We start from the raw sequence: 26716 nt of genomic DNA, 5'->3' as shown, positions 1-26716 counted from the left end.
GGATGATGGGGATGCTCTGACCTGGTCACTGCTGTCATCCCTGCCCTGCTCCCAGCAGGTGTTGGTGGTTCCTGGGGGGCTGGCAGTGAGTGGTTAATGCAAGCCTTGCTACCCACCCAAACTCAGGGCTGGGATGTGGGTTTTGGGTCCATGATGGGTTCATGGTGGCCAGGTCTCACCAGCACAGCACTCAGGGCGCTCAGTCTGGTGACGTCCCACTGACGAGGCCCCATCTCTCACTGAGCCTTTCCTCACACACAAGCTCCTGGGGGAATCCCTGTCCCCCTGTGCTGACCCCCTGCACTCTGCCAGCCTGCCAGCCAGCCCCAGCCGGAGATGTCGGCCGGGGACAAGAACGGGGGCAGCCGCTCCAGCAGCAGCAGCCGCCTGCAGAGCAAGAAGCCCCCGAACCTGTCCATCGTCATCCCGCCCCGCGAGACCGAGGAGGATGGCGCCCGCAAGGAGGTGAGTGCTGCAGCTGTGCCCATGCCACGCCGGGCCTGGGGGGCTGCCAGGTGCCACCGTGTCCCTGATGCCCCCCTGCTCTGCCTTGCAGCCCCACAAGGTGCCCGTGTACCGCAAGAGCAAGAGCCTGCAGGAGCCGCGCCCGGAGCGCCGGCCCGGCTTCCGCCGGCAGACATCCCTGTCGCAGAGCATCCGCAAGTGAGCGCGGGCTGGGCTCCAGCCGGGGCTGGATCACTCACAGGGGACACTGTGGGTGCTGCCAGAGCATTTGGGGTGGGGCTGGAGGGTTTTGTCTCAGTAGGGAGTGCAAGAATCGCTTTCCGCCACATCCCTTTGTTAAGAAAATTAATCCACAAGCACCAGAGGTTTATGGCCAAAAAGGAGACAGATGAGTTCTTTCTGGCTTGATTTGAATAAAGGGAGAGGCCATGGGGCATTCCCCTGGGGTCTCTCAAGTTTTTGGAGGACGCAGCCTCCTTTTTATCCCAATTTCCCTTCTCTCTTTCCCCATTTCTGAGGTACTTGAGAGGTTCAGACTTCCCAAAACACCTAATACTGAAGATTCCCCTCTAATGCATAACCCTCCCTTTTAATTTTTAATTCTTACAGAATTTAGGGGTTTTTCTTCCCCGTTGTTTCTTTCATCTCTCAGTGTCTAATTTTATTTATCAGCAAACCTAAAGGTTATTTGTAAAAGCAAATATCTTTTTCCATTCATCAATCAGTGGAATCCTACCCATGGTTTCTTTTATCTCCCAGTGCTAGTTTTATCCACCAGCAGACCCACAACTGGTTTGTAAAGACAAATCTATTATTCCTCTCACCTTTGACCCATGGCCAGGTCAGAACTGCCCTGCTGTGGGCCAGGCTGAGACACTCCAAGCCCAACTGCCTGCCAGAGGGGATGGCTGGGTGGAATGGTGGTTCATGGTGTGGGGCCAGCTGTGTGACAGATGTGCACACCTTGCAGAGGGGATGGCTGGGTGCAATGGTGGTACATGATGTGCCTACCCTGCAGAGGGGATGGCTGGGTGCAATGGTGGTGGGTGGTGTGGGGCCAGCTGTGTGACAGATGTGCACACCTTGCAGAGGGGATGGCTGGGTGCAATGGTGGTGCGTGGTGTGGGGCCAGCTGCGTGACAGCTGTGCCCACCCCGTGTGCAGGGGCACGGCGCAGTGGTTCGGTGTCAGCGGTGACTGGGAGGGCAAGCGGCAGCAGTGGCAGCGCAAGAGCCTGCAGCACTGCAGCATGAGGTACGGCAAGCTGAAGCCCGCCTATCGCGACATGGAGCTGCCCAGCCAGGAGGTGCCCTCCTTCCAAGCCACCGAGTCACCCAAGCCCGCCAAGATGCCCAAGGTAGAGCTCGGGGTGAGGGGTCCCCCTGCCAGCCTTGCTCTCCCAGCGCTGACAGCTCTTCCCTCCCGCAGATCGTGGACCCGCTGGCCAGGGGCCGTCCCTTCCGCCACCCCGACGACACCGACCGTCCCCACACGCCCCACCACGTGCTGCCCCCGCTCACCCCCGGCGTGGTGTCCTTGGCGTCCTTCAACAGCATCCGCTCGGGCTACGGCCGCCTGCCGCGCAGGAAGAGGGAGTCTGTGGCCCACATGAGCTTCAAGGCGGCCGCAGCCCTCCTGCGTGTGAGTTCTGGGAGTGTGAGGGGGGATCACCTTCCTAAGCTGGGTTTCAGTTCTGTCCTTCACCCATCGTCTTTGTTGTCTGTTTGCTGTGCATGGAGACTGCTCTCTCTCTCCAGGGTGGGTTTGAGGGGGGAGGTTGGTTTTTTAAACCTGAGCGCTACTTAAAAGTAGAAGTTTTGGTGGAAATTGGGCAATCTGAGAAAGAAACAACTTTTGGGTTCCGTTGCTTAGGGGCAATGAAACCTCTGCAGCAATTTTCTTGGTTCTGAGGAGCCCAGGGCAAATCTTGGGGATGGGTTTGTGGGTATGAGACCAGATGAATTCAGAGGTCACTTGTCATGCTGACTAACGTGGCCATGGTCCAGTGTGGATTCTGAGGGGCTAAAGGCAGCATCTTCTGCCGTTTCCTCCCCACACAAGGGGGTATGGTGGCTGATTGGGATTTAATCTTTGCCACTTGGCGTTGGAGAGGGAAGATCTGAGAAACCCTCAGTGCTGCAAAAACTGAGGGCTTCTGGTTGCTCACCTTCAATTGCTTGTGCTGCCGAAGGGGCGCTCTGTCCTGGAGCCACTGGCTCCCAAGCAGAGGAGCAAGAGGAGCTTCCTGTACCCCAGCTTCATGGACGAGGACATGGTGGATGCTGCTGATACCCTGGACTCGTCCTTCTTCAGTAAGGCAAGCACCTTTCCATGCTGGCTGCTGGAGCTGGGGCCCTGCACAGGGGGCTCGGTGTGGAGGAGGGCTCTCACGAGGATCCCTGTGTTGGCACTCCACCCAGCAGTGACAGAGGCATCAGTGGCTGCTGTGCCCCAGCCCTGGTGATGGCCCTTGTTGCCATCTGGGCACATTTCACACCCTGTGATGTGTCATTAGTGGGGTGTCATTGGAGATCACCCACTCCCCCTGGCCGGGGGGATGCTCAGTCAGGGGGTGTGGGCTCAGTCAGTTTCTGATCCATCACCCATATCCAAGGACACAATCCATCCCCTTTCCAGATGGACATGCACGATGAGACGTACTCCATGCCCGATGACGTCTTTGAGTCGCCTCCTCTCTCAGCCACGTACCTACGCATGCACCAGGTGGCAGAGGAAGCCAGGGTGTCCCCTGAGGTGGAGCAGCCCACCCCGTGAGTACCAACCCTCAGCAGGCCTTGCCCCCAAGGCTGCCCAGGTGCCTGCTGCAGGCAGGACAGTGTCCCCAGCCGTGAGCACCGGGCACTTCCATGACGATCCTGGGAGCCAGGAGGTGCTCAGAGCCCCAGCTCAGGGCATAGCTCTGGCCGTGGGGTGTTTCTCAGCTGTTCCTTTGGGAGGTGTGATGGGTTTCTCCTCTCTGGCCAGGCGGGAGGGTGCCCGGCTGGCCTCGGTGCCGGGCGCGGCTCCGCGGCGGGGCAGGCGCATCGCCTCCAAGGTGAAGCACTTCGCCTTCGACCGCAAGAAACGCTACTACGGGCTGGGCGTGGTGGGCAAGTGGCTCAACAGGACGTACCGGCGCAGCCTGAGCAGCATCGTGCAGTCCCAGCTGGAGATCACCGACAGCCACCGGTGAGGGGCGCCGACGGCAGGGACGCCCCACTCGGATGTGTGTCCCCCTCAGTGCTTGGGGACTGCAGTGTCCCTTCGCCCGGAGATCTTTGACCAGCTCCAGCTTTGGGTCATGTCCCCTCCAGGCCGTATTTCACATACTGGATCACCTTTGTGCACATTCTCATCACCCTGCTGGTCATCGGCACCTACGGCATCGCCCCCATCGGCTTCGCCCAGCACGTGACGACAGAGTTAGTAAGTTTGAGAGCCGTCCTTCAGGAGGGCTGTAACCACCAGGGTCCCATGGTGTCGTGCTCCCTGCAAGGACTGGGAATATCTTGTGGGAGCTTGACACCATGGGACACTGGGAGCCAGCATTTGAGAGGCTCTGTGATATGGCCGGGGCAAGGGGATGAGCAGCACCATGTTGCAGCAGAATATGTGGTGGGAGCAGAGCTGTTCCCTCTCCTGCCTTGCTGGTGGGACCCACAGCCCTTCCCTTCAGATGGAGGGGCTGCTCAGCCCCTTTTGAGTGGAGGGAGACAGGGGTGCCCCCTCCCCTCAGCACTCATCCCTTCAGTGGGAGCTGACCCTGGCCTCTCTTGGCAGGTGCTGAGGAACAAGGGTGTCTATGAGAGTGTCAAGTACATCCAGCAGGAAAACTTCTGGATTGGGCCTAGCTCGGTAAGGATCCTGCCAGACCCTTGGCCCCTGGTCCCAGGCTCTGCCCTCTGCTTCCCCTGCCCTGATCTGAGGTGGTTCTCTGCAGTGCTCCTCTTCTCAGGGGGGCACAGCTTGACTTCCTCACTCTAGCCTGCTGTCCCATGCTCCCATCCCACTGGGACATGTGGCATCACAGAGTCCTGCCTTCCCTCCACTGGGATGACAGACATCTTTGTCTATTCCCTTGGAGACCCCCTGCTCCTGCCAAACTCTCCCTGGGGATAGCTGGAGCGAAGGGAGGTGCACAGACAAATCCCCTTTGCTGGCATCTCCCTGCCAGATCGACCTGATCCACCTGGGCGCCAAGTTCTCGCCGTGCATCCGCAAGGACCGGCAGGTGGAGCGGCTGATCCAGCGCGAGCGGGACCGCGAGCGGAGCTCCGGCTGCTGCGTGCAGAACGACAACTCCGGCTGCATCCAGACCCTGCCCCAGGACTGCTCGGTGCGTGCCCCTGCCCCGGGAAGGGCTGGGGATCCCGGGGGAAACCATCTCAGCCCTGCTCTGCCCCTGGGCAGGATGCAGGTGCGGTCAGAGCCCTGTAGGAATGTGCCCCCTGTTGATGGAGAGACCAAACTGGCCTTTGTCTTTTTAAAAAGGAAAAAAGCCCAGAAGTTTCTGTCCTCGATTAGGTAAAAAGACACCTCATAAGACCTTTGGGGCTTCACCTCAAACTTAAGGATAGCCAATTGGACAGGAGGCAAAAAGTCCTGCCTAAGCAATTTACTAGAAAAAGGAGGGAACAAAGAAACTAATGGCTTTTGTGAGGTGTTTTACCAGGAGCAAGAACCTCTTGCACTGGGCTCATTTTTTCTCTGTAAAGAGTTTTGTTATTTTGCCTTTTATTAAAATTTGTCTTTTTCCAACACTGCTACAGAAGCCATCCTGCTGATTTTATGCCTTCTAAGGTAGCTGAGCTATCTTGGGTGTGATATAGATTTCCAAGAGCTTATGAGACCTGGCTCGAGGAGACCACTTATCAGAGCCATGCATTCCCTGCTGCATCCTCAGTGTCTCCACGTTCCCTGCAGGAGACACTGGCAACGTTCATCAAGTGGCCAGGCAGCAATGCACCAGCCATGGGCTCGGGAGAGAAGAGGACCTCGGGGGCTGTGTGTCACCAGGACCCCAGGTAGACGTAGCAGCTGGGTGGAGGTGACCCTGTCACCTGGCTGTGTGTGGGACACGGCAGAAGGGGCTGCCTTTCAGCTGGGCTACCTTGATTCCTGTTTTCTGAGGGGATGGGAGGTTTTTGCACACTAGGAGAGTGATAAAGAAGAGGGAATCAGTGGGGAAACTGAGGCAGGGCCTGTCTTTAACATAGGGAGCAGGTGATGCTGTTGTGTTGTTCAGGGATGGGAACATCCATGGGCATGGTTGTGCAACAGCCCTGAGTTCTGTGGGGCTCACCTGCAGAAGGAGCTGCTGTGGGGTGTTGTGGGGCACCCATGGGCGGGCAGGATCCAGGCAGGTCCCAGAGCTGTGCCTGAGGGTCTGCAGGGGGATGTGTTGGGGGCACCCACCCGACTCACCCCCCTCCTCCTGCCAGGACGTGTGAGGAGCCTGCGTCCAACCCACCCCACGTGTGGCCAGACGACATCACCAAGTGGCCGGTAAGAGCCCGGTGCCACCATCAGCTGCGGGCTCCACGGTGGCAGTGCCAATGAGCCCAGCAGGGCTCTGCAGGGACAGCCTGGGGCCGGGCTCTGACCAGGGCTCCTTTCCCCCCTGCTCCTAGATCTGCACCTACGAGACCAAAACCAACCACACGGGCTTGGCCCACCTGGACTGCGAGATCAAGGGCAGGCCCTGTTGCATCGGCACCAAGGGCAGGTGGGCAAAGGGGGCACCCGGCCTGGCCCCCCCCTGCACTCCTGCCTCGTGCTGTCCATCAGTGTCCAGAGCTGTGCCTGAGGGGGGGGATTACAGAGCCTTGGGGGGTGGGAAGCACAGTGGCAGCAGGCTGGGGGCAGAGGGGGATGCTCAGGGGTGTCCTGAGTGTGCCCTGTCCCCATGAGCCCCTCCTGCCCCTGGCAGCTGTGAGATCACCACGCGGGAGTACTGCGACTTCATGCACGGCTACTTCCACGAGGAGGCAACACTCTGCTCGCAGGTGAGCAGGGCCAGGGAGGCATGCAGGGCGTGTGGGGTACATGGGGGGATGCTAGCAGGGCGTGTGGGGTACATGGGGGATGCTGGCAGGGCGTGTGGGGTGCATGGGGGGATGCTAGCAGGGCGTGTGGGGTACATGGGGGATGCTGGCAGGGCGTGTGGGGTGCATGGGGGATGCTAGCAGGGCGTGTGGGGTACATGGGGGATGCTGGCAGGGTGTGTGGGGTGCAATGCTGGCAGCCTTGCTGATGTCAAAGGGCTTCAGAGTGTCCTACCAGGAATGGGACATGGTTGGGATGGGTGTGAGCAGGAATGATGCAAAGTTCAGGGCCTTGCCCAGCTGTTGGCCAAGCTCCTGCTGCTGTGCCCACCTGTGACGGTGATCACAGGGGTTCTTGGGTCAGGGAAGAGACGAGGATCTGACTCCATGTTTCAGAAGGCTTGATTTATTATTTTATGATATATATTACATTAAAACTGTACTAAAAGAATAGGAGAAAAGGATCTTATCAGAAGGCTAGCTGAGAATAGAATAGCAAAGAATGATAACAAAGGCTTCATCTTGGACAGAGAGTCCAAGCCAGCTGACTGTGATTGGCCATTAATTACAAACAAACTAACATGAGCCAATCACAGATGCTCCTGTTGCATCTCACAGCAGCAGATAACCAATGTTTACATTTTGTTCCTGAGGCCTCTCAGCCTCTCAGGAGGAAAAATCCTAAAGAAAGGATTTTCTGTAAAAGTTGTCTGCGACACCCACCTTGCTGGTGTGGGGCAGGAGGCACCTTTACCAGCGCCAGGGCAATGTGGGTGCCCCACACCATCCAGAATCCCCTCACAGCTGCCACATGGCATCATTGGCATCCCATCCCTGTGACCCATCCCCTGCTCCCTGTGGCTCTGGGGACCACCCCGCTGCCTTTGCAGGTGCACTGCCTGGACGAGGTCTGTGGGCTCCTGCCCTTCCTGAACCCGGAGGTCCCTGACCAGTTCTACCGCCTGTGGCTGTCCCTGTTCCTGCACGCCGGGTGAGCCACAGCCCCACATCCCCAGGGATGGGGGAACTGGGCACTGGAGTGCCCATTGGGATGGGCTGGGAGAGAGGAGGGAAGGGCACTCCCAGACTGTGACAGTGCCTTCAGTGGGGGTGTGTGACCGTGTTCACAGGGGTTTTCTAATGAGGCAAGAGACAGAGATCTGACTCTATGTCTCAGAAGGCTTGATTTATTGTATTATGATATATATTACATTAAAACTATACTAAAAGAATAGAAGAAAAGGTTTCATCAGAAGCCTAGCTAAGCTAAGAATAGAATAGGAAGGAAAAAATGATAACAAAGGCAGCTGTCTCAGACTCTCTCTCCGAGTCAGCTGGGCTGTGATTGGCCATTAATTATAAACATCCAACATGGACCAATCACAGATGCACCTGTTGCATTCCACAGCAGCAGATAATCATTGTTTACATTTTGTTCCTGAGGCCTCTCAGCTTCTCAGGAGGAAAATTCCTAAGGAAAGGATTTTCCATTAAAGATGTCTGCAACAGGGGTGTTGTGTGAGCTGTGTCATGCCCTGGGGCACTGGGTGGGAGGCTGGGCAGGGTCTCTAACCCAGGGCCTCTCCCCCAGCATCATCCACTGCCTGGTGTCGGTGACATTCCAGATGACAGTGCTGCGGGACCTGGAGAAGCTGGCGGGCTGGCACCGCATCTCCATCATCTTCATCCTCAGTGGCATCACGGGCAACCTGGCCAGTGCCATCTTCCTACCCTACAGGGCAGAGGTGAGGGTTTGGGGGTCTGTCCCAAATCTTGTGCGCTCCCAGGGACCAAAGGACGCCCCTCTCCATGCCCATCCTGGGCAGAGGTTTGGGGAAGGGGCTGGAGCACAGATTGTCACCCCCTGGCAGGGTTTGCTGCAGGGAGAGGAGGAGGGGGTGTCCCTGCCCCACGTGTGGTGTTGGCACATGCCACGTGTGTCACATGTCACCACGTGTCCGTGAGCGTGCGGGGTCCCTGGGCAGGCAGATGGCTAATCTGCTGCCAGCCAGACCCTGTCAGCCTTTAAATGAGATCATGCCAAGGGCCCTAATCCCCACACAGGTGTGCCAGGATGGGGCTGGGGTCTGCCAGGGGGTGATGCTGAGTCACAGAAAGTGTCAGCTCTGCCAAAACAGCACCACCCTGCTCCCCTCCTCATCCTCCTGTGCCAGGGCTCCTGTGACAGTGTTCGCAGGGGTCTGAGGATGAGGGAAGAGACGAGGATCTGGCTCCATGTTTCAGAAGGCTTGATTTATTATTTTATGATATATATTATATTAAAACTATACTAAAACAATAGAAGAAAGGATTTAATCAGAAGGCTAGGTAAGAATAGCAAAACAAAGAATGATAACAAAAGCTTGTGACTTGGACAGAGAGCCCGAGCCAGCTGACTGTGATTGGCCATAAATTAGAAACAACCCCATGAGACCAATCACAGATGCACCTGTTGCATTTCACAGCAGCAGATAATCATTGTTTACATTTTGTTCCTGAGGTCTCTCAGCTTCTCAGGAGCGAAAAATCCTAAGGAAAGGATTTTTCATAAAAGATGTCTGTGACAGGCTCCCACCCCTGAGCCCCATGCAGGACCCTGCACAGGCACACTGGGTCCAAATGTTCTTTGCTAGGGGTGGAGGTGATCCCTGGGGGACACGGGGTGTGTCTGGGGTGACACAGAGAGGGGACACGGGGTGTGTCTGGGGTGACACAGAGCCCAGCCCTCGTTTCCCTGCAGGTGGGCCCTGCCGGCTCCCAGTTCGGCTTGCTGGCCTGCCTCTTCGTGGAGCTCTTCCAAAGCTGGCAAGTGCTGGAGAAACCCTGGAAAGCCTTCCTCAACCTCTTCGGCATCGTCCTCTTCCTCTTCATCTGTGGCCTCTTGCCCTGGATCGACAACATTGCCCACCTGTTTGGTTTCCTGAGCGGGCTGCTGCTGTCCTTCGCCTTCCTGCCCTACATCACCTTCGGCACGGTGGACAAGCTGCGCAAGCGCGCCATGATCATCGTGTCCCTGCTGGTCTTCCTGGGGCTCTTTGCCTCGCTGGTGGTGTGGCTCTACGTGTACCCCGTCAACTGGCGCTGGGTGGAGTACCTCACCTGCCTGCCCTTCACCAGCAAGTTCTGCGAGAAGTACGAGCTGGAGCAGGTCCTGCACTGACCCTGCCATGTTCCCATGGGGCGGGTGCTGCCCAGCTGCTCCAGGATGGGGCAGACTCTGGGCATGGCTCCATCCTCAGGGAGGGAGGGTTTGGGGTAGCCCTTGCTCAGTGCTGGGGATGTAGGGCTGAGCCAGCCCTGCCTTGATCCCCTTTGGGGCTCCCTCCTGATGCTGGAAAGCCGCAACTGGCCTGGGGACGGACTCTGGCTGCTGCCTGTGTGGGGAAAGGGCTGAGGGAGGCTGGATTTTGGTGTATCCGTGGCCAGGCTGCACTGCCAGTCCTGGGGTGAAGTTGCTGAAGTCTCCAGCCTGTGTCCCTGCCTGCCTGGGGCCCCGTCCCACCTCGGTGCCCTGCAGTGCTGCAGCTCATACTGTGAACACAACCCCCTTTTTGCAGGGGCACTTTTTTTATCCGCAGCTCTTTAGGCCCAGGGTTTCCCCCTTTTGGGCTCTCTGGAGTCTCTGTCGTGGCTCCAAGATGTTCAGGGCTGAGCTTTAAAGATATTTTTCAGTCCTGTTCCCCCTGAGGTCCCCAAGGAGGGTTGTGCCTTCCCGCCTGGCTCCTTACTGGATGGAGAGGCAGGACTTGGGGCAGGGGGCTTTTCCTTCCCTTATTTCAGTGAAATTCTCCTTTTGGAAGGGGAGGAGTGGCAGGGACTGTATTTATAGTGCCATGGTGGGAGGCAGACATGGAGAAAATCCCCCTGGGGGGCTCCTGTGGCTGCTTGTTGAGCCCACAGCCCTCTCAGGAAGCTGTCAGTGCTCCCACCTTCTGTCTTGAGTCCCTGCTGGTTCCTCTTTCCCTTTTCCAAAGCACGGAGACCCAGGCAGCCCTTCCTTCCTTGCTCCAGAGGTGCTGCTCAGGTGTGGAAGTGCAGGATGGGGCTGTCACCTCCCCTCTCCCTGCCCAAGGCTGCCCAGCCCCGGCTGCTCTCCCCAGCATCTCCTCCTCCTCCTCACCACCGGCCGTGGCACGAAGGCAGGTCCTTCCTGGGGTCCAGGTGACCCCTCTGGGCTGGTTTGGACCCAGGCTGGTGCCAGGCTGTCTCTCCCCTGAGATGTGTTGCTTTGGTGCTGGAGGCCTCAGTGCTTTTAAGTGGGGGATGCCCCAGTTAGGATGTCCTGGGATGAATATTCAAGGGCTGAGAGCCTGGTTCCCACTCCACAACCACTGAGTGAGCCCAGGAGCATCTGCATCCATCCCTGCATCCCTCCCTCCACCCTGGGCCAGTTTCCAGCCCCACTCTGTCCCTCCAGTTGCTGCTCCAGCCAAAGACAGACACTTCACCTCATTTGTCTCTTTTTAATACTTTTTTAAAAAGCTGTGGGTTCCCCGCATCCTTAATAAATTTCTACCTGTATTTAATGAGATGCACAAGGTCTCTCCTCCCTTCTTGGGCGTGGGGAAGCAGCACTTTTGGGGGGTTCTGGTTGTTCTGATGATGGCCGGTGTGGCAGGGAGGGAGGACAAGCTGGGCTGGTGCCCTGAGGAGTCACTCAAACCCTTCCCTGGGAGGAGACAGGGTTTGGAGGTCTCAGGCAGAAGGAGAAGCCAAACCCTTGGATCCATGGAGCCTCCTGATCCTGCCTGAGGGCAGAGTCACCCCTGCCTTTATCCCACCCTTCACTGGATCACCTGAGGCTGCATTTGCCCCTTCTCCCCTGAGGCTGAGGTGCCCCAAGGTGCCCTGGATTGCTCCCCTCACACCAGCTGGTGCCCTCCCTCAGGCCATTGTTGTGAGATCATGATCAAAGCAGGGCAGGAACACACATGGGCTGTATAGAAAATCACCACCACATCTTTATTTGCTGCTTTCCAACAACCTGCATTGTTTGCAAAAGGCTTGTCCTGTGGGTCTGGGACAGGGAGGACCAAATGGTTTGGGCTGGTTCCCTGGGGAGGCTCTGCAATGTGCAGCTCAGGGTGGCTGTGGGCTGGGAAGGATATGTGTGGGCAGGGGGTGGCTGCCACGGCCCCTGCCTGGCCTGGGGGCTGCTCAGGGAGGGCTTGGCCATGGTGTGCTCCACTCCTGGTGCTGGTGATGGTGGGAGGGGTGCCAGGCTGGGGCACGTGTTTGCAGGGGCTCTTCTGGGTGTCTCAGCAAACCATGGTGGGTGGAAGTGTCCTCAGACCAGCAGAGCCCCCAGCCATTCCCAGGGCAAAGCCTTCCCATCCCAGGGGGCTCATGGCCAGGGCAGCTCAAGCAGAGCCCAGGGAGCTGATGGATCGAGCAGGATCCAGCAGGAATTCCTGTGCCCAGCTCAGGGAGCTGATGCTTCCAGCAGGATCCAGCAGGAATTCCTGTGCCCATCCCTGGCTCAAGCAGAGCCCAGGGAGCTGATGCTTCCAGCAGGACCCGGCAGGAGCTCCTGTGCCCAGCCCTGCAGGGATGGGATGGGGCCAGGCTGGCGTGGCTGCAAGGCAGATGTGGCAGAGGGAGCAGGTGTATCCAGGGCCAGCTGGGGATGATGGATGTGGGCATGGAGAGGGGCGGCAGCTCCCCTCAGCAGCCGCTGTTCCTGCGCATGAAGGCATGGCCGCACACGGCGTGCTGCATCTCCACGAAGGCCAGGTCCCCCACGGTCACCTGGCAGGGCCCCAGCGCCTGGAAGCCGCACTTCTGGTAGAAGGGCACGAGGAAGGGCTGGCACATGAGTAGGGCGCGGCGGGCGCAGGGCAGGCAGCGCAGGTGCTGCAGGTAGCGCCACATCAGGATGGAGCCCTTGCCCTGCTGGCGCACGGTGCGGTGCACGGCCAGCACGTGGATGTGCACGGCCGAGCCCTGTGGCTTGTGCAGGGTCAGGGCTGCCTGCCGGGGGAAACAGGGCTCAGCAGGGGCACAGGGTCCCATCCTGCTTCTTATTCCCCACCCCAAAGAACCAGGGTCAGCATCCTCCCCGTGCCTGTTCACCTCCCCTCATCGTTCTGTTGGAGTTCTGTTGGAGCTGGTGCTGCATTCAGAGGCCTGTGGGCCAGAATAAAGCTCTGGATCCAAACCCTCCATCAGAACTGACTCCTTTCCTTCACCATCGCCTTAAAGCTTCTCCACCAGAGGTAAACCTGAGCTCTTGCATACCTGGACTTGCCTCAAGCACCCAGCTGCAGCATCAGATAGCCTAAAGTGTCTCTGAGGTGAAACCACCACAGTTGCCGACTTTGGTCAAGCAGCAAGGCCCAGACAAGCCCAGGCATGTCCTGTCCAGCTATATTGGTATTTATTCCAATACCCAAATAACCAGAGTCCTCATCCTCCCCGTGCCTGTTCGCCTCCCCCCATCATCCTCAGAGAGTTTTTAATTTTAAAATGAATGTTGAGGGGAATTACTTAGCATATTTTTTAACAGCGTGGTTGAAATTAATTAATGAGAATGTTCATTTCTACCAGAGCAGCCCTTTAGCAGTTAGTCTGGGAGAAGATTTTGGGAGTAGCCTCAGGACCCCAGAGAGCTTCTCCTGGTCCCGAGGCTCTGGCAGGGCTGGAGCCCTGCTGGCTCACTCAAACCCTTCCCTGGGAGGAGACGGGGCTTGGAGGGTCTCAGGCAGAAGGAGAAGCCAAACCCTTGGATCCATGGAGCCTCCTGATCCTGCCTGAGGGCAGAGTCACCCCTGCCTTTATCCCACCCTTCACTGAATCACCTGAGGCTGCATTTGCCCCTTCTCCCCTGAGGCTGAGGTGCCCCAAGGTGCCCTGGATTGCTCCCCTCACACCAGCTGGTGCCCTCCCTGGTGGTGCCCGAGGGGGAAGGACTGGGTCATACCTGGCTGAGCCTCTCCTGGTCCCAGAGGGAGCCGATGATGAAGGCCACGAGCCGCCCTTCCTCAAACCAGCCGAGGGACAGCTCCGGGCACAGGTTCAGGAAGTGTCGGATCTCATCCAGGTGCAGGGGACAGTCCCCAGAAACCGAAATAAAGGCTGGAGGGGGCAGTGGTGACCACAGTGACAGACACAAAGCACACCCGACCCAGAAACACTCCCAGCACTGACGCGGGGGAGGGAAAGTGGGATGTGGTGGGGAGAGATGGCATGTGTCCTGCTGCCTGCTGGGTCTAAAGGAGGTCTGAGGGACACAAAGGGTCCCAGGGAGCAGTTCTGCTTCCCAGAGGCAGTTTCCCATGGCCCAGTGACCAGCTCCTGACTCTGCAGGTGCTGAATTGAGCCCTCCCTCTCAGCATCTCCCTGGCTGTCCTTGCCCTTGGAGAGAAGGGAGAAATGGGCTAGGTGAGTTTCCCCATGGCCCAGTGACCAGCTCCTGATTCTGCTGGCTCCAGAGCTACAGCAGCAGGTGATGAATTGAGCATCTCTCAGCATCTCCCTGGCTGTCCTTGCCCTTGGAGAGGAGGGAGAAATGGGTTGGGTGAGGGAAGCTATGGTGGAGGAAATGGGGAAATGTTGCCAGAGTGGCACCTCAAAGTGCCCCTGTGCAGGAGGAGGCAGAGCGTGGTGTCCTTCCTCCCACTTCCCCTTTTGCTATCCTGTCTTTCACAGGGTTGTTTTGGGCTCCTACAAGGGTGGGCTGGGGCCGTGCTTCTCCAGCTCATTAACCCCAATCCCTCCACCCCATCAGGGAGCCCGTGGTGGCCCCAAGCCAGGCCCACGAGGGCCCCCACAGGGGAATCCACGGCTACAAGGAGCACAAGAGGCTGGGAGCAGATCGCGGGGGATGCAGCAGACGGGATCTCCGGTACCTTCGCGCTCGATCTCGAACACGCTGGCGGCGTCGCCGGGCCCGAGGCAGCGGAACTCGCTGGCGGGCAGCGTGTGCCGGCGCTGGCCCCCGGGCGGGCTGCGGGGCGAGCGCAGCTGGGCTGGCTTCAGGAACGGCAACGCGCTCAGCGCCGGCATCCTCCGCTCCTCCGATCCTCCGATCCTCCTCTTCCTCCTGCTCCTGCTGCTCCTCCTGCTCCTCCTGCCCGGCTTCCCGCCGCTCCCTCGCTTCAGCGCAGCCCCCGCCGGCTCCCGCACCCTTTATTCCAGCCGAGCTCCTCCAGCACCGTTAGCCAGCAGAGGTACCTGTTGTTCACAGACAGGATTAGGCTGCTTGCCCCCCTTTGCCTGTTTGTGTATACGGCAAATAGCCACCCCCTGTCACAGACATCTTTTCATTAAAATCTTTTCTTTAAGATTTTTCTCCCCTCTGAGAAGCTGAGAGGCCTCAGGAACAAAATGTAAACAAGGGTTATCTGCTGCTGTGGAATGCAACAGGTGAATCTGTGATTGGTCTCGGGTGGATGTTTGGATTTACTGACCACTCACGGCAGAGCTGTTCTTGCTTTCTGCCGGGACACAGACCTTTGTTTATTCATTCATTTTCTATTCTTAGCTTAGCTAGCCTTCTGAGAACTTTCCTTCTATTCTTTGTAGTATAGTCATAATGTAATATATATAATAAAACAATAAATCAAGCCTTCTGAACAAGAAGTCAAGATTCTCTTCACCCTGAAGACCCTTGCAAGCCCTGTAACCACCCCCAGTGGCCCAGCTGCCCTCACTGTGAGCTGGGACACAGGGGGCTGGCACTGGCTGTGAGCAAAGCCCAGGGACCAGGGGGACAGAGCACAGTCATCCAGGTGGTGGCACAGAGCAAGGAGAGGGGACAGAGCTGCTAGAGCTGGAGCAGGTGGGGGGCTGAGCATCCTGCCCAACATTGCCCAGCCTGTGACAGCATCAGGGCAGGAGAACTCTGGAGCTGCTGCCCTGGGGCCAGGCAGGGTGGGATGTGCCTGCAGGAAGCCAAGAGCTGGAAAACAAGCATCTATCTGTGTGAAAGTTCCCTGCGATGCTCTGGTGTTTGTGGAACAGCACAGCTGTGCTGGAGCAGGAGGTCACAGAGGTGCCCTGACAGGGACACACATCAGGCAGCCTGAGCCATCTCCTCCAAAGCACAAGCTGGCAGGATTTACCCCTTCTCTGACCCACTGAGCAGGTAAGTGACACAATCTGGCAGGATTTACCCCTTCTCTGACCCACTGAGCAGGTGAGTGACACAATCTGACAGGATTTACCCCTTCTCTGACCCACTGTGCAGGTGAGTGACCCAATCTGGCAGGATTTACCCCTTCTCTGACTCACTGTGCAGGTAAGTGACACAATCTGACAGGATTTACCCCTTCTCTGACCCACTGTGCAGGTGAGTGACCCAATCTGGCAGGATTTACCCCTTCTCTGACCCACTGTGCAGGTAAGTGACACAATCTGGCAGGATTTACCCCCTTCTCTGACTCACTGAGCAGGTGAGTGACACAGCTTCACCTCTGTTGGCTTCTCAGGTCATGTCCATGCCCACAGAGGTAGGTCCCTGGCAGGTGACTGAGGCTGAAGGCCTTGGCTGTCCTCCCTGGTGAGGTGCCCTCAGGCTTTGCCCCCTGCCCCAGCAGCTTTGGGTAGCTGACCCCACTCCAGGACACTCCACCTTCCACATGGGTTCCCTCAAGAGGGTCACCAGCACCCCAGGTCATCTGGCAGCACCCATCCTGCACAGCCCAGACAAATCCCTTGACCTGGATCAGAGCCTGTGGCTCCAATCTGCCCCTGCTTTCACGTGTGAGTGAACCGAGTCAATAAACCCAGAGAGAAGCACAAACTGGGTGAATAATTTCACTAAGCACACACATCCTGCAGACAGAAATAGTGGGAATGGCTTTCAGAGCCACCCATTCAACCATCCATCCAAACTCAGAGCAATATGCAAGCAATTTCCAGCGAAGCCAGAGCAAAGCCAGGTCATTTTTGATTATTGTTTCAGAGGTGCCGGCTTTCCCTGCTAATTATAGGCTTGCCTCCAGCTAATAGGATTTATGGAAACAAAAGCATTACCAGCACAAACATTGCACAGGCCACAACTGGCACAAGCTGGGAATTTTCCATCCTGAAATGCCAAGGGCTGGATGCTTGAAATGCCAGTGTTATCCAGCCTGAGGTGAGACAGGGTGGTCAGGATTTGTTTTCAATGAATGGCTGGTTTGGCTGTGGGTGTGTATCTGAGGGATCAGATCCATCAGGGACACAGGGTTTCCTTGGCAGGGGAATTATTGAGCATCCCCAGTGCTCATTCCAGCCACCAAAGACTGACTGAAGCCATGCTGGGAATGGGTGGTTCATGCTCCTAAAGCAGGGTGAGCTGGCAGGGAGAGTGGGGTGCTGGGGGAGCGGGTCTGATGTTCACAGAGCTTATTGTCAAACCTTCTGGAACTCCTCGTCCCACTAATTGGATTAGGGACTCATCTGCATGAATAAATCCCAGAGTAGGCAAGAGGGCAAGCTCAGGGGACCCTGAAAATGCAGTGGGGGTTTGAAAATGAGCAGTGGTGGTTTGATCCTGGGGGTGCTGAGTGCCTGGGGTGAGTTCTGGGGATGCTGAGGAGGAGATCCCAGCTGGATCAGGCTGGGATGGCTGTGCGGGGGTGGCAGGGCGGAGAGGGCAGCTGAATATGGCCTCAGGCAGGGCCAGCATTTCAGTTCCCATGGGGATTATGGAGCTGGATCGTGGAATCACAGCACGGTTTGGGTTGGAAAGGGCTGGTAAAGGTCATGCAGCTCACCCCCCTGCAGGGAGAAGGGACCAGCCCCGGTTCCTCAGGGGTGTTTGCTCTCCAACAGCCGCCATCCAGTGCTCACTGTCCAAATCTTTATCCCAGAGCATATGGAGGCTGGAAACAACTGAGTCCCAGGAAGTCCCTACAGGGACATCCACAGAGCTGGAGGTTCAAAACCTCCTGTTTAAGTGGCTGCTGCAATTCCATCAGAGAAAACTGGGAAAGGGCAATCAGGTCCCTCCAGCTATTTTTAGGAATTGCCTGAGACTCCAGCCAGCAACACCCGGGAGCAGTAGCCAGGGAAGGGGAAAGGTTGCTCCTTGCTTGTTTTCCTTGTGTTTTTTCCCCTCCAGCATGTTATTCCTGGCAAACCAGGTTACACAGCTGAAGGGCTGTTGTATTTATGTTTGTTTTCTGGAAATGAACTTCTTGCTTTGCTTCTCAGCTCCCTGAGGAGTTGAAGGTCTTCTGAGGAGGGAGGGTTACATAGAACCAGAGCACAGAGGAACCAACAGTGCTCCCTAACCCTGGAGAAACCACGAGCCCTGCACAGCCGTGGGGGGACCATGGGAAGCATCAGACCTGCAGAAGTGAAGGAAACTCTGCCCAGGTCCCAGAGTAAGTGAGAAACAGCAATGAGGAACATTCTCTCTCCATAGCTCACCTGTTCTCTGATGCTCCAGCAAAGCCTCCTGTATTTTTTGATTTCTCTTATATCCCAGGCTGAATTTTGTGCTGTGACTCCTTGCCAGGCCTGTCTGAGATGAGCCCACCATGTCTGCGGGTCATAGCAGTGAACCAAGAGCTTGCTCTGTAAATTTTTCCTGCCATCATTTGTGTTTGTGCACCAGAGATCAGAGCATCCCCACGGTACAGAGAGATGCTCACAGGAAAATAAACAGGGAGGTGCACAGAACCCCTCTGGCAACATCTTTTACTAAGTTGTGAATTGTCTGCCTGGATTTGGAGATGGATTTTTTTAAAATTAGTTGACAGTACAGAGTTATTCACACAGTCTTAAAATCAAATACTCTGTGCAAAAGAGCTCAAGCCCTCCCCACATCCAGAACAGGGAGGGTTTCAGTGAGGAGAGTCCCTGCAGCTGGATTTTGGAAGCATGTATTGGAAGTGTAGGGGTGAGACAGGGGCTGGGATGAGAGTCCCACCCTTGCCTGTGCCTAAACCACTCCTCAGCAAGCCAAATGCTGCACACCAGCCCCCCACCCCTCTGGGGAAATTCCCCCATCCTGGGACACAGGAGCCAGCCGCAGTGCCCGGGGCACCAGGAGCTGTCCCCGAGGCTGGCAGTGTCCCCGGGATGTGACAGGAATGTGGGTGCTTACCAGCCAGGGGTGCTGAGCCGCTCCCTGCCCGCCTGGTGCTGTCTCAGCGCTGGTGGAGAGGAGGATCCGGGGCTTTGCCTCCCCTCCTCTGTCTGCTGCATCCTCCACAGCCCCTGCTTTTATATATTTGTTATTTATGGAGCACGTGATGACATCCTAAGGAGTTTAGAACTCTGATGAAAGATGGGGAGAGGTGAGAGGCTTTAGGGTGTCAGGCCAGCAAAGGGATCACTTCAGGCTTCTTTCTTTCTTTTCTTTTTTTTTTTTTTTTTTTAATTTTTTTCCCCTGGCGTGACTGGCTGCAGAGGGATAAAGCATTTAGCTGATTGCTCTGTGGGCTGGGCAGGGAGAGCAGGGGACAGCCAGGGAAGGGAGCACTGTCCTGTTCTGACCCTGACCTCCCCAGCAGCATCAGAGTGGATGAGTTTTGTTTGGGGAAGGATGGGGAGGCTGCTGGTTGTGCCAGGCATGATCATTGCTTGGGCACGAGCAGGGGGGAGTTTCTCAGCTGACTCCTTGTAGGATGGGGAATCAGATCTAAGCTTTCTTGCCCAAGGAGCTTATTCCATAAACCAAGCATGTCTCCCCCACGCAGCCCTCTGTCCCTGGGAGCTGTTACATAAGAAACTGGACAGGCAGAACCAGCAATGTTTGTCCCCATCAGGGCACGTGTAACAAAAGGGAGATTATCCCAGGCAGGAGCACGATGTTGGCATCATCATTATCACTGGGAACCAGATGCAGCCCTGAAAGAAGCCTGGAGCAGGAGGCAGAGCTGGTTTTGCTCCACTGGAGACATTTCCCGGGCAGCTCCGGACCTGCTTTAGCTTCCAGCCATGGGCAAAATGACCTGGAGCTACGCCCTTATCTCTCTCTTTTAAGCTTTTTCATTGAATCGAAACAGAAATATGACCCAGCATCTTTTTGCTTTTCAGAAATGGCATTTTGGAGCAAGTCCCAGCCATTAAAGCAGCCCAGCAGAGCAGGGGCTGGCCCGTGGCTGGAATAGTCAATCAGGGATGCCGCATTCCACAGCCTGCCTCTTCCTGCTCCCACACAGCTGCGGAGGGTCAACAGCTCCATTAAATTAGAGCCACAGCAGTGCGCCCAGATTTGCATATTTAGCAGCTCTCTCAGCATCTTCAAAGAGCCCCGAGCATCGCTGCGGCCCCGCAGCCGGGCCGGTCCCTCTGCTGCAGAACGCGCGGGGGAAGGCAGCGATAATCGCCGGGCAGGGCTGGCTGCGAGGGGCCGCATGTGGGAGGCAGATGAATCCCGGCTCGCCCCCCTCCCTGCGCCGGGACTGGGAGCGGAGCCGTGCACGGGCAGCTCAGCGGCTCCTCAGCCCCGCCGAGCCCCGTTATCCCGGCGCTCAGCGCATTAAGCGGCTTGCGGTGTCTGCAGCCCCGGCTGTGAGGCAGGGTCTGCCCTCACGGGATGCAGATGGCACCGGGATCCTTCGCCGTGTGACGCCGCTGGAGAGGTTTCTCCCTCAGACTCACGTAATTGCATAATTCCCTGGCTGGGCGCTGTTTACATCCCTGTTCGGCGCCTTCCTCTGGCTCGGCCATCGGGACCCACTTTTCCAAAGGAGTGATGCTTTTGTCCTGGCAATGACCTAGCAGCGGGGCTCTGCACTTTGGCATTGCTGCAGGGTCAGCTGGGGGCTCTGATTTCCTTCTCCCTCACCTCGTTCCTTTCCATCACTCAGTGCTGGTGCTTGTTGTTGCTGTAACTTCCCAGCAGGACGTGGCTCTTTGGACATACTCACTATTCCCAGCGCTTGCCACGTTGCCCACCTGCTGTTTCTATCCCTCAGTGCTCCCTCTCCAGCTGCCAGGAGTGGTTTGAATTCACCAGCAGCTCCTGAGGAGCCAGCATGGTCCCAGTCCTTCCTCTGGAGCAGGACATCGTGGTTTAGGAACCTGCCAGCTGCTGCTCCTTCAAAATATCAACACAGGGCTCTAAACAGGCCCTGGAGGGGCCACTTCTGCTCTGTGCTCTGAGGTGTTTATATATGTGTATCTATAATATTAATAACATGCAAATATACATGTGTATGTCTTCCCTTTGGCATATTCCCTTTGGCCCATCAGTGGTGGGACTGATTCTCCCCACCGACACTCTCAGGGAGCTGGGGAAGGGATGAAAGGCTGAAGGGATGATACTCACAGCTTTTTTGGGTTCTCAGCAATGGTTAGGTGAACAGGCTTTGAACTGTGGCTTTGACCTGCAGTAAATACGTGCCTTTGTGTTACAGCTACATTTTATGAAAAATCCTTTCCTTAGGATTTTTCCTCCTGAGAAGCTGGAGGCCTCAGGAACAAAATGTAAACAATGGTTATCTGCTGCTGTGGAATGCAACAGGTGCATCTGTGATTGGTCTCATGTGGTTGTTTCTAATTAATGGCCAATCACAGCCCAGCTGGCTCAGACTTTCTGTCTGAGCCACAAGCCTTTGTTATCATTCTTTCTTTTTCTATTCTTAGCCAGCCTTCTGATGAAATCCTTTCTTCTATCCTTTTAGTACAGTTTCAATATAATATATATCATAAAATAATAAATTGAGCCTTCTGAAACATGGAGTCAGATCCTCATCTCTTCCCTCATCCCCAGACCCCCATGAACACCGTCACACCTTTGCAGGCCTGGTGTATCTTGCTGCTTTTCTACCTTTGAGGAAGGAGAACAAACAAGTCTGGCAGATGCTTTTAGCCAAAAGCAGGAGACAGGTGCCAGGTGCCAGCCAGGACCTCTGTAGTCCCTCCCTGAGCACAGCAGTGCTGCTGATTAACCTGCTCTCCTGTCTGTGAGCTGGGTTTGTAACTAGGTCACAGCCACTCGTGGCACAGTGCTGGGGGAAGGGGGTCAGGGGGGGCTGCAGGAGCCTCTCTGGGAGGAGAGGGCTGGGCAGGTGGGAAAGGAGCCCAGCAGTGGCAGCCCCACCCTCCAGACCCAGCCCTCCAAGCAGTTTGGAGCCAGTGTGGCTTTGGGAAGAGGAGGTTCCAGCAGCCTGGCAATTTTGGGGGCATCCTGCTGCTCACAGGATCTGTCCTGTCCCCAGCCCTAACCCTGGCGCATGCTGCTGGGAGCCAGGGTGACCCCTGGACATGGTGGCGACCAGATGCCACCCACGGGGAAGAAAAACCCTGGAGGGTAAGGCTGAGCCTGGAGCAAGGCCATTGGGGGAGTTCTGAGCTCTAGGTCTCAGTGAAAAGGGAGAGAGGAGGAGGATCGTGCTCACATGGAGCTGTTCATGCACAAGGTGATGCTGCTCTGGGTTCTCTGTAGCAGTGTTTGGCCAGGGCAGCACAGCCACGGGGGGAAGGGCTGGGTGATCACGATTCCTGCAGGATCACGGAATGCCTTGAGGTGGAAGGGATTTCACAGAGCATCTCCTTCCCTGCCCAGCCAGCCTCCAGAGGCTCTCTGGGATCACAGAGACAGGATGAGGGATTGCCATATGCTGCATCACTCGCTCACATTTCTGTTCCCTGATGTCAATGGGGGCACGGGGACTCCTGCTGAGCTGTCTGTCTGCGTGATGATGAAGATAAACCCCCAGCTCTCCCTGGGGGAGGGTCTGCATGCATTCCCTGTGACACCAGCTGCTCTGAAAGGCCTTTCCTGAAGGCACCAGCTCTTCCCAGCAGGGAAAGGACAGGAACTCTGTGCCTCTGCAAAGCAAAAGGGGAGGATTGGCCAAGGAGGGGCTGCAGAGAGGAGGAGGGGGGGGTGGAGAGCTCACCTGCACGTGAGCATGGAGCAGGGGGGGGTTCAGTGCTCACCTGCACCTGTACTGAGCAGGGGGGGTTCAGTGCTCACCTGCACCTGAGCACCAACAGGGGAGATCCAGCGCTCACCTGCACCTGAGGGCTGAGCATGGAGGGTTCAGCGCTCACCTGCACCTGAAAGCTGAGCATGGAGGGTTCAGCGCTCACCTGTACCTGAGCATGGAGGGTTCAGCGCTCACCTGCACCTGAAGGCTGAGCGTGGAGGGTTCAGCGCTCACCTGTACCTGAGCATGGAGGGTTCAGCGCTCACCTGCACCCGAGCGAGGAGCCCTCAGCCCGGCCGCGGGGCTCCGAGCGGCGCTGCTGCCCTGGGGAGCCCCGGGCCGGTGTCGCCGCACTGTCGGGAGGCGACAGCCCACGAGGTGGCACCAGAGCCCCGCCGGCCGCCGCCCGGCGCCGGCACCGAGCGGGCACCGAGCGGGCACCTGGCACCCTCCGGGATCCCCAGGGCACATCCCGGCACCCAGCGGGCATTCCAGGCCCTGTGGGCATCCCCAGCACCCCGCAGACATCCTGGTGCCCTGCTGGCATCCTTGGCACTGCCACGCCTCCCTGTATCCTTGGGTACCTCCAGTACCTGGCAGCCCCCCCAGCACCCTGTGGGCACCTCAGAACCTGCCCCTCCAACCCTGAGCAAAGAGAGCCTGGGTGACACCCAGGGAGGAAGGGCAGGGCTTGCTTTTGAGCGATAGATAGATAGATAGATAGATAGATAGATAGATAGGGGCTATCCTGGGTATCCCAGCACCTGCTGGGCATCTTGGCACCCTCTGGGCATTTTGGCACCCTCTGGGCATTGTCACGCACCCTCTGGGCAGCAGTAGCTCAGCAGGGAGATGCTGGTGATCTAACCCATGTGCCATAAGGTGGTTAGATCACAGGCACAGCTTGGTTCCAGGGAGGATGTTCTCCTGCAGAGTAAAGGCCATCCCTTCCCAAAACAGCCTCCCCAGCAAGAATTGTCCCTACACTGGGCAGCGAGGCTGCTTGGCATGTGGCACTTTGCGTGTTTTGCTGGGTGGTGTGGACTTGCAGAGGTGCCTTCTCAGGACAGCCATCCCTCTGGCTGTCCTGAGCAGCCAGGACCCCTGCCAGGGGGCTCGGAGACCCTGGCACAGAGCCCAAAATGCCTGTGGGTTTGATTATGACTCGTGTAGCAAGTTACCAACCTTAGATGAAGATCATCAAGCCATGACAAATTAAGTAGAATGATAGTGAATTTATCACGAGGTGAAAAAGTAGATTTTGGGGTTTCTGGTATGGGGGTTCAGGGGGCAAGATGGAGAGATCTGGGCATGTCCTGCCTTTCTCCTTCTTCTCCTTGGCCTCCATCTTCTGCTGTGATGTTGGCACTCACAGATTGGTCTAGAGCAGAAGCTCACTGTCTAACATAGGTGATAGGTATTGGGAAGTAATTGTAAACATTGTACATGTAGTTTTTATTATAACACCACCCCAGAGGCAGGCAAAATGCCTCTGACTGTCTTGTTGAGCAGACCTCAGCAGGACAGGAGAAAGAATTTCACAGATAAGATACAATAAACAACCTTGAGACCGAGAACTGAAGAGCCCTGACTCCTCCTTCAAGCGCCAGGCTGGGGAAAAAAGACTTTCCAACTTTTCTTGGGGTCACTCTGACCAGCTAGAGAGATCCCAACAGTGCCTCAGTGGACATCTGGATAGTGATGTTAAACGGGAGAGGCTCATTTTGACACCCAGGCACTGTAAAATCTGCAGGCCGTCAGTGCTGTGACAGCCAAGGCCCTGGGCTGCTGTGCCCTAAAAAAAGCAATCAGTCCTCCTTCAGTGGCACTTCCTGATGGAAGCATATCAGAGCTCCAGCAGGGATCAGAGTGCAAAAACACACCCAGCTAACGAGCAAACAGCCCTGACGTGTCCCCATTACAGTCCCCCTGCCGTGAGCCCGGTCAGGGGTATAATGTGATTGTTTTCCTGGCTGTTCGTGGCTACCTGAAACCCCACCACTGCTCTTCAGCACATAATAGCCCTGAAGAGGGACAGTTTCCATCTCCACACATGATTGTGCCCATTACTGTATCTATATTTTATTAGTGGCTGTTGCAATGTACATTAAGGAGATGATGAGGAGCATCGCTGTGCTGGATAAAGCTCTGCTTTGAAACCTCGAGGAGACATGGCATCAGAGTAAATGAAGCCAAAGGGCACTTTCTGCCTTTGAGAAAGGCCTGATTCTGCTTCCACAAAGGCACAATTCTCCCTGGCTGCAGAGGGAGAGGGGTTGGAACCTTGTCCACAGCTCCAGGTGGGCTGGATGAATGTTCTGGGGGGATGTGTCACACTCTCCCCTCTAGCACAGCGATGCTCAGAGGGTGAAATCCAGAGGGTGAAATCCTCAGGGTGAAATCCAGAGGGTGAAATACAGAGGCACCCATGCTCTGGATGCTGCCTATCAGCCCTCCAGCTTGCCCACAGAGGTCAGGGCATGCGGATGCAGCTCTGTATTCCCAGGAGCACATCCCTGGAAGCAGCTGCAATCCCACAGCAGCACTGAGTGGATATTTAAACTGCCTTTCCCTGTGGGCCATGCTGCTATTTAGCCACCCAATGGTCCCTTTTAGCTCTATTCTGTTTCTTATCCCTGGGGTTGAAGCCAAAACTGCTCCAGCGAGGAATCACATTAACACTCTGCCTTTCTCATTAACAGGATGCTGTGGGGAGTGATTAAATGCTGGGCTGGAGGCTGGCCTGGGCGCAGACAGGGGATGGAGGGGTTCCCTCCCTGGTTTGGAGGCAGGACAGGGGCAGTTTGTACCTCTCCATCTCTCTGAGCATCCTGCTGCCCTGCCAGCCTCACCCAGGGTAGTGAGGAGCTGTGCAGAGCTCGCCCATCACCCACACTCTGCCTGCCCAGCCCCTTCTCAGCTGCTTCCCAGGGCTTTAGGCACATTTGCAAGATTGGAAAACCCCAATCTTGAGGACAGGCTTCCAGAATTTAGGAGGTGAGCACAGGCAGACCTTCGTCCTGGTTGCTTTTCCTAAGAGGAGAAACCTTGGAGGGTGGATTTGGATCGGCCAAAGCCAGCTGGTTGATCCAGCCAAGGCAGAGCAGGCTGGGAGGGAGAGGACGAGAGGGAAAACCCTGCTCTGCTGCTCCTGGGGTCTTTTCTGCAAGAGAACAAATCAGGCCGAGGATTTCAGGCATTTTCTCGGTATTCAAGCCAGCGCTGCACAGGCAGGAAGGTCTAGGGAGGGAAGAGGCAGGATGTGCTGTGGTAAAAGATAGCCAGTGAAGGCTATTTTGGATCCCCTTAGTCCTTTGCCTGCCAGAGCAGCAGGACCTGCTCAAAAAAACTTTTCTGTTTACAAAATCTCTGCAGACTGAGGGGAAAAATCCTTCGAGCCAACGAAGCCAAATATTCTGCTCATTTGCACACCCTAATGAGGGCTTCTAGGAGCCATGAAAAGCGAGAGCAGGCTTTGATGGCAGCTGGAGAGCAGCTCCCAGCTTCGAGCAGTGCCCAGTGCCAGGATGGAGCCCCGGCTGTGCCAGGCAGAGGGGTCTGTGAGCAGCACAGGGGAGCAGGGGGGGATGCAGGGCAGCCCCCAGCGACTGAGAACTGGGGGATGGTGCAGGGTCCCCCCATCCCTGGGGCTCAGGGACAATGCAGTGCAGCCCCTCCATCTCCGGGGACCAGGGGTTGATGCAGTGCAGGTTTCTCCATCCCTGGGGACGATGCAATGGAGCCTCCCCCCAATTGCTGGGGTTCATGGGATGGTGCAGCAGAGACCCCCATACCCGGGGATCAGAGGGTGATGCAGTGCAGCCCCCCATCCCTGGGGATGATGATGCAATCCTCCCCATCCGTGGGGATGATGCAGAGCAGCCCCACACCCCTGGGAGTCAGAGAACGATGCTGTGCAGCCCCCCATCCCTGGGGATGATGATGCAATCCCTCACATCCTTGAGGATGATGCAGAGCAGCCCCACACCCCTGGGGGTCAGAGGAGGATGCAGCCCCCCATACCGGGGGATGATGATGCAGTGCCCCCCAATCCTCAGGGATGACGCAGAGCAGCCCCACACGCCGGGGGGTCAGAGGAGGGTGCAGCCCCCCCATCCCTGGGGGCGATGATGCAATCTCCCGTTCCCGGCGATCAGCAGACGGTGCCGCCCCCCCGCCCCGGGGCCGGTAACGCAGCGCAGCCCCCCTGGCCCCGCCCCTGCCCCGCCCCTGCCCCGCCCCTGCCCCGGTCCCGCCCCCGGTCCCTCCCCGCCCTCTGTGGGCGTGGCCTGTGCTCGCTATGGGCGTGTCCTCCCCTGGCCCCGCCCCTGGGCCGTTACTTGCCGCCCCTCCCCTGCCCTCCCCCTCCTGCCGGCCGCGCGCTCCCGCTCA

At 57.0% G+C, this 26716-nt stretch overlaps 2 protein-coding genes across 2 annotated transcripts; one reads left to right on the top strand and one right to left on the bottom strand.

The window, feature by feature from the left end:
• The first annotated feature begins 336 nt into the window (after positions 1–336).
• On the top strand, positions 337–9669 carry RHBDF2 (rhomboid 5 homolog 2). Its single transcript, XM_054278825.1, is given in 17 exon segments — positions 337–530; positions 532–663; positions 1630–1822; positions 1894–2106; positions 2657–2782; positions 3103–3236; positions 3451–3654; positions 3780–3891; positions 4246–4320; positions 4640–4801; positions 5389–5489; positions 5907–5970; positions 6096–6190; positions 6395–6470; positions 7400–7500; positions 8101–8254; positions 9250–9669. Coding segments are annotated over 17 exon segments (2556 nt in total).
• Positions 9670–12173: 2504 nt separating this feature from the next.
• On the bottom strand, positions 12174–14513 carry AANAT (aralkylamine N-acetyltransferase). Its single transcript, XM_054278968.1, has 3 exons — positions 14357–14513; positions 13429–13583; positions 12174–12479 (listed from the first exon to the last, which is right to left on the bottom strand). Exons 1-3 carry the CDS (start codon positions 14511–14513, stop codon positions 12174–12176), a joined length of 618 nt encoding a protein of 205 aa, XP_054134943.1.
• Between the last annotated feature and the right edge of the window lie 12203 nt (positions 14514–26716).

Source organism: Melozone crissalis, unplaced genomic scaffold, assembly GCF_028551555.1.
Source record: "Melozone crissalis strain CALT ecotype California unplaced genomic scaffold, PUWL_Pcris_2 ptg000026l_1, whole genome shotgun sequence".
NCBI lineage: Eukaryota > Metazoa > Chordata > Aves > Passeriformes > Passerellidae > Melozone > Melozone crissalis.
This window is presented reverse-complemented; position numbering and strand designations above follow the sequence as displayed.

Coding starts and splice junctions, on each gene's coding strand:
- AANAT (XM_054278968.1), bottom strand. CDS start 14,513: ATGCCGGCGCTGAGCGCGTTGCCGTTCCTGAAGCCAGCCCAGCTGCGC. Junction 13,584..14,356: donor GTTCGAGATCGAGCGCGAAG/GTACCGGAGATC, acceptor TGCCCCCTCCAG/CCTTTATTTCGGTTTCTGGG. Junction 12,480..13,428: donor ACCAGGAGAGGCTCAGCCAG/GTATGACCCAGT, acceptor TTCCCCCGGCAG/GCAGCCCTGACCCTGCACAA.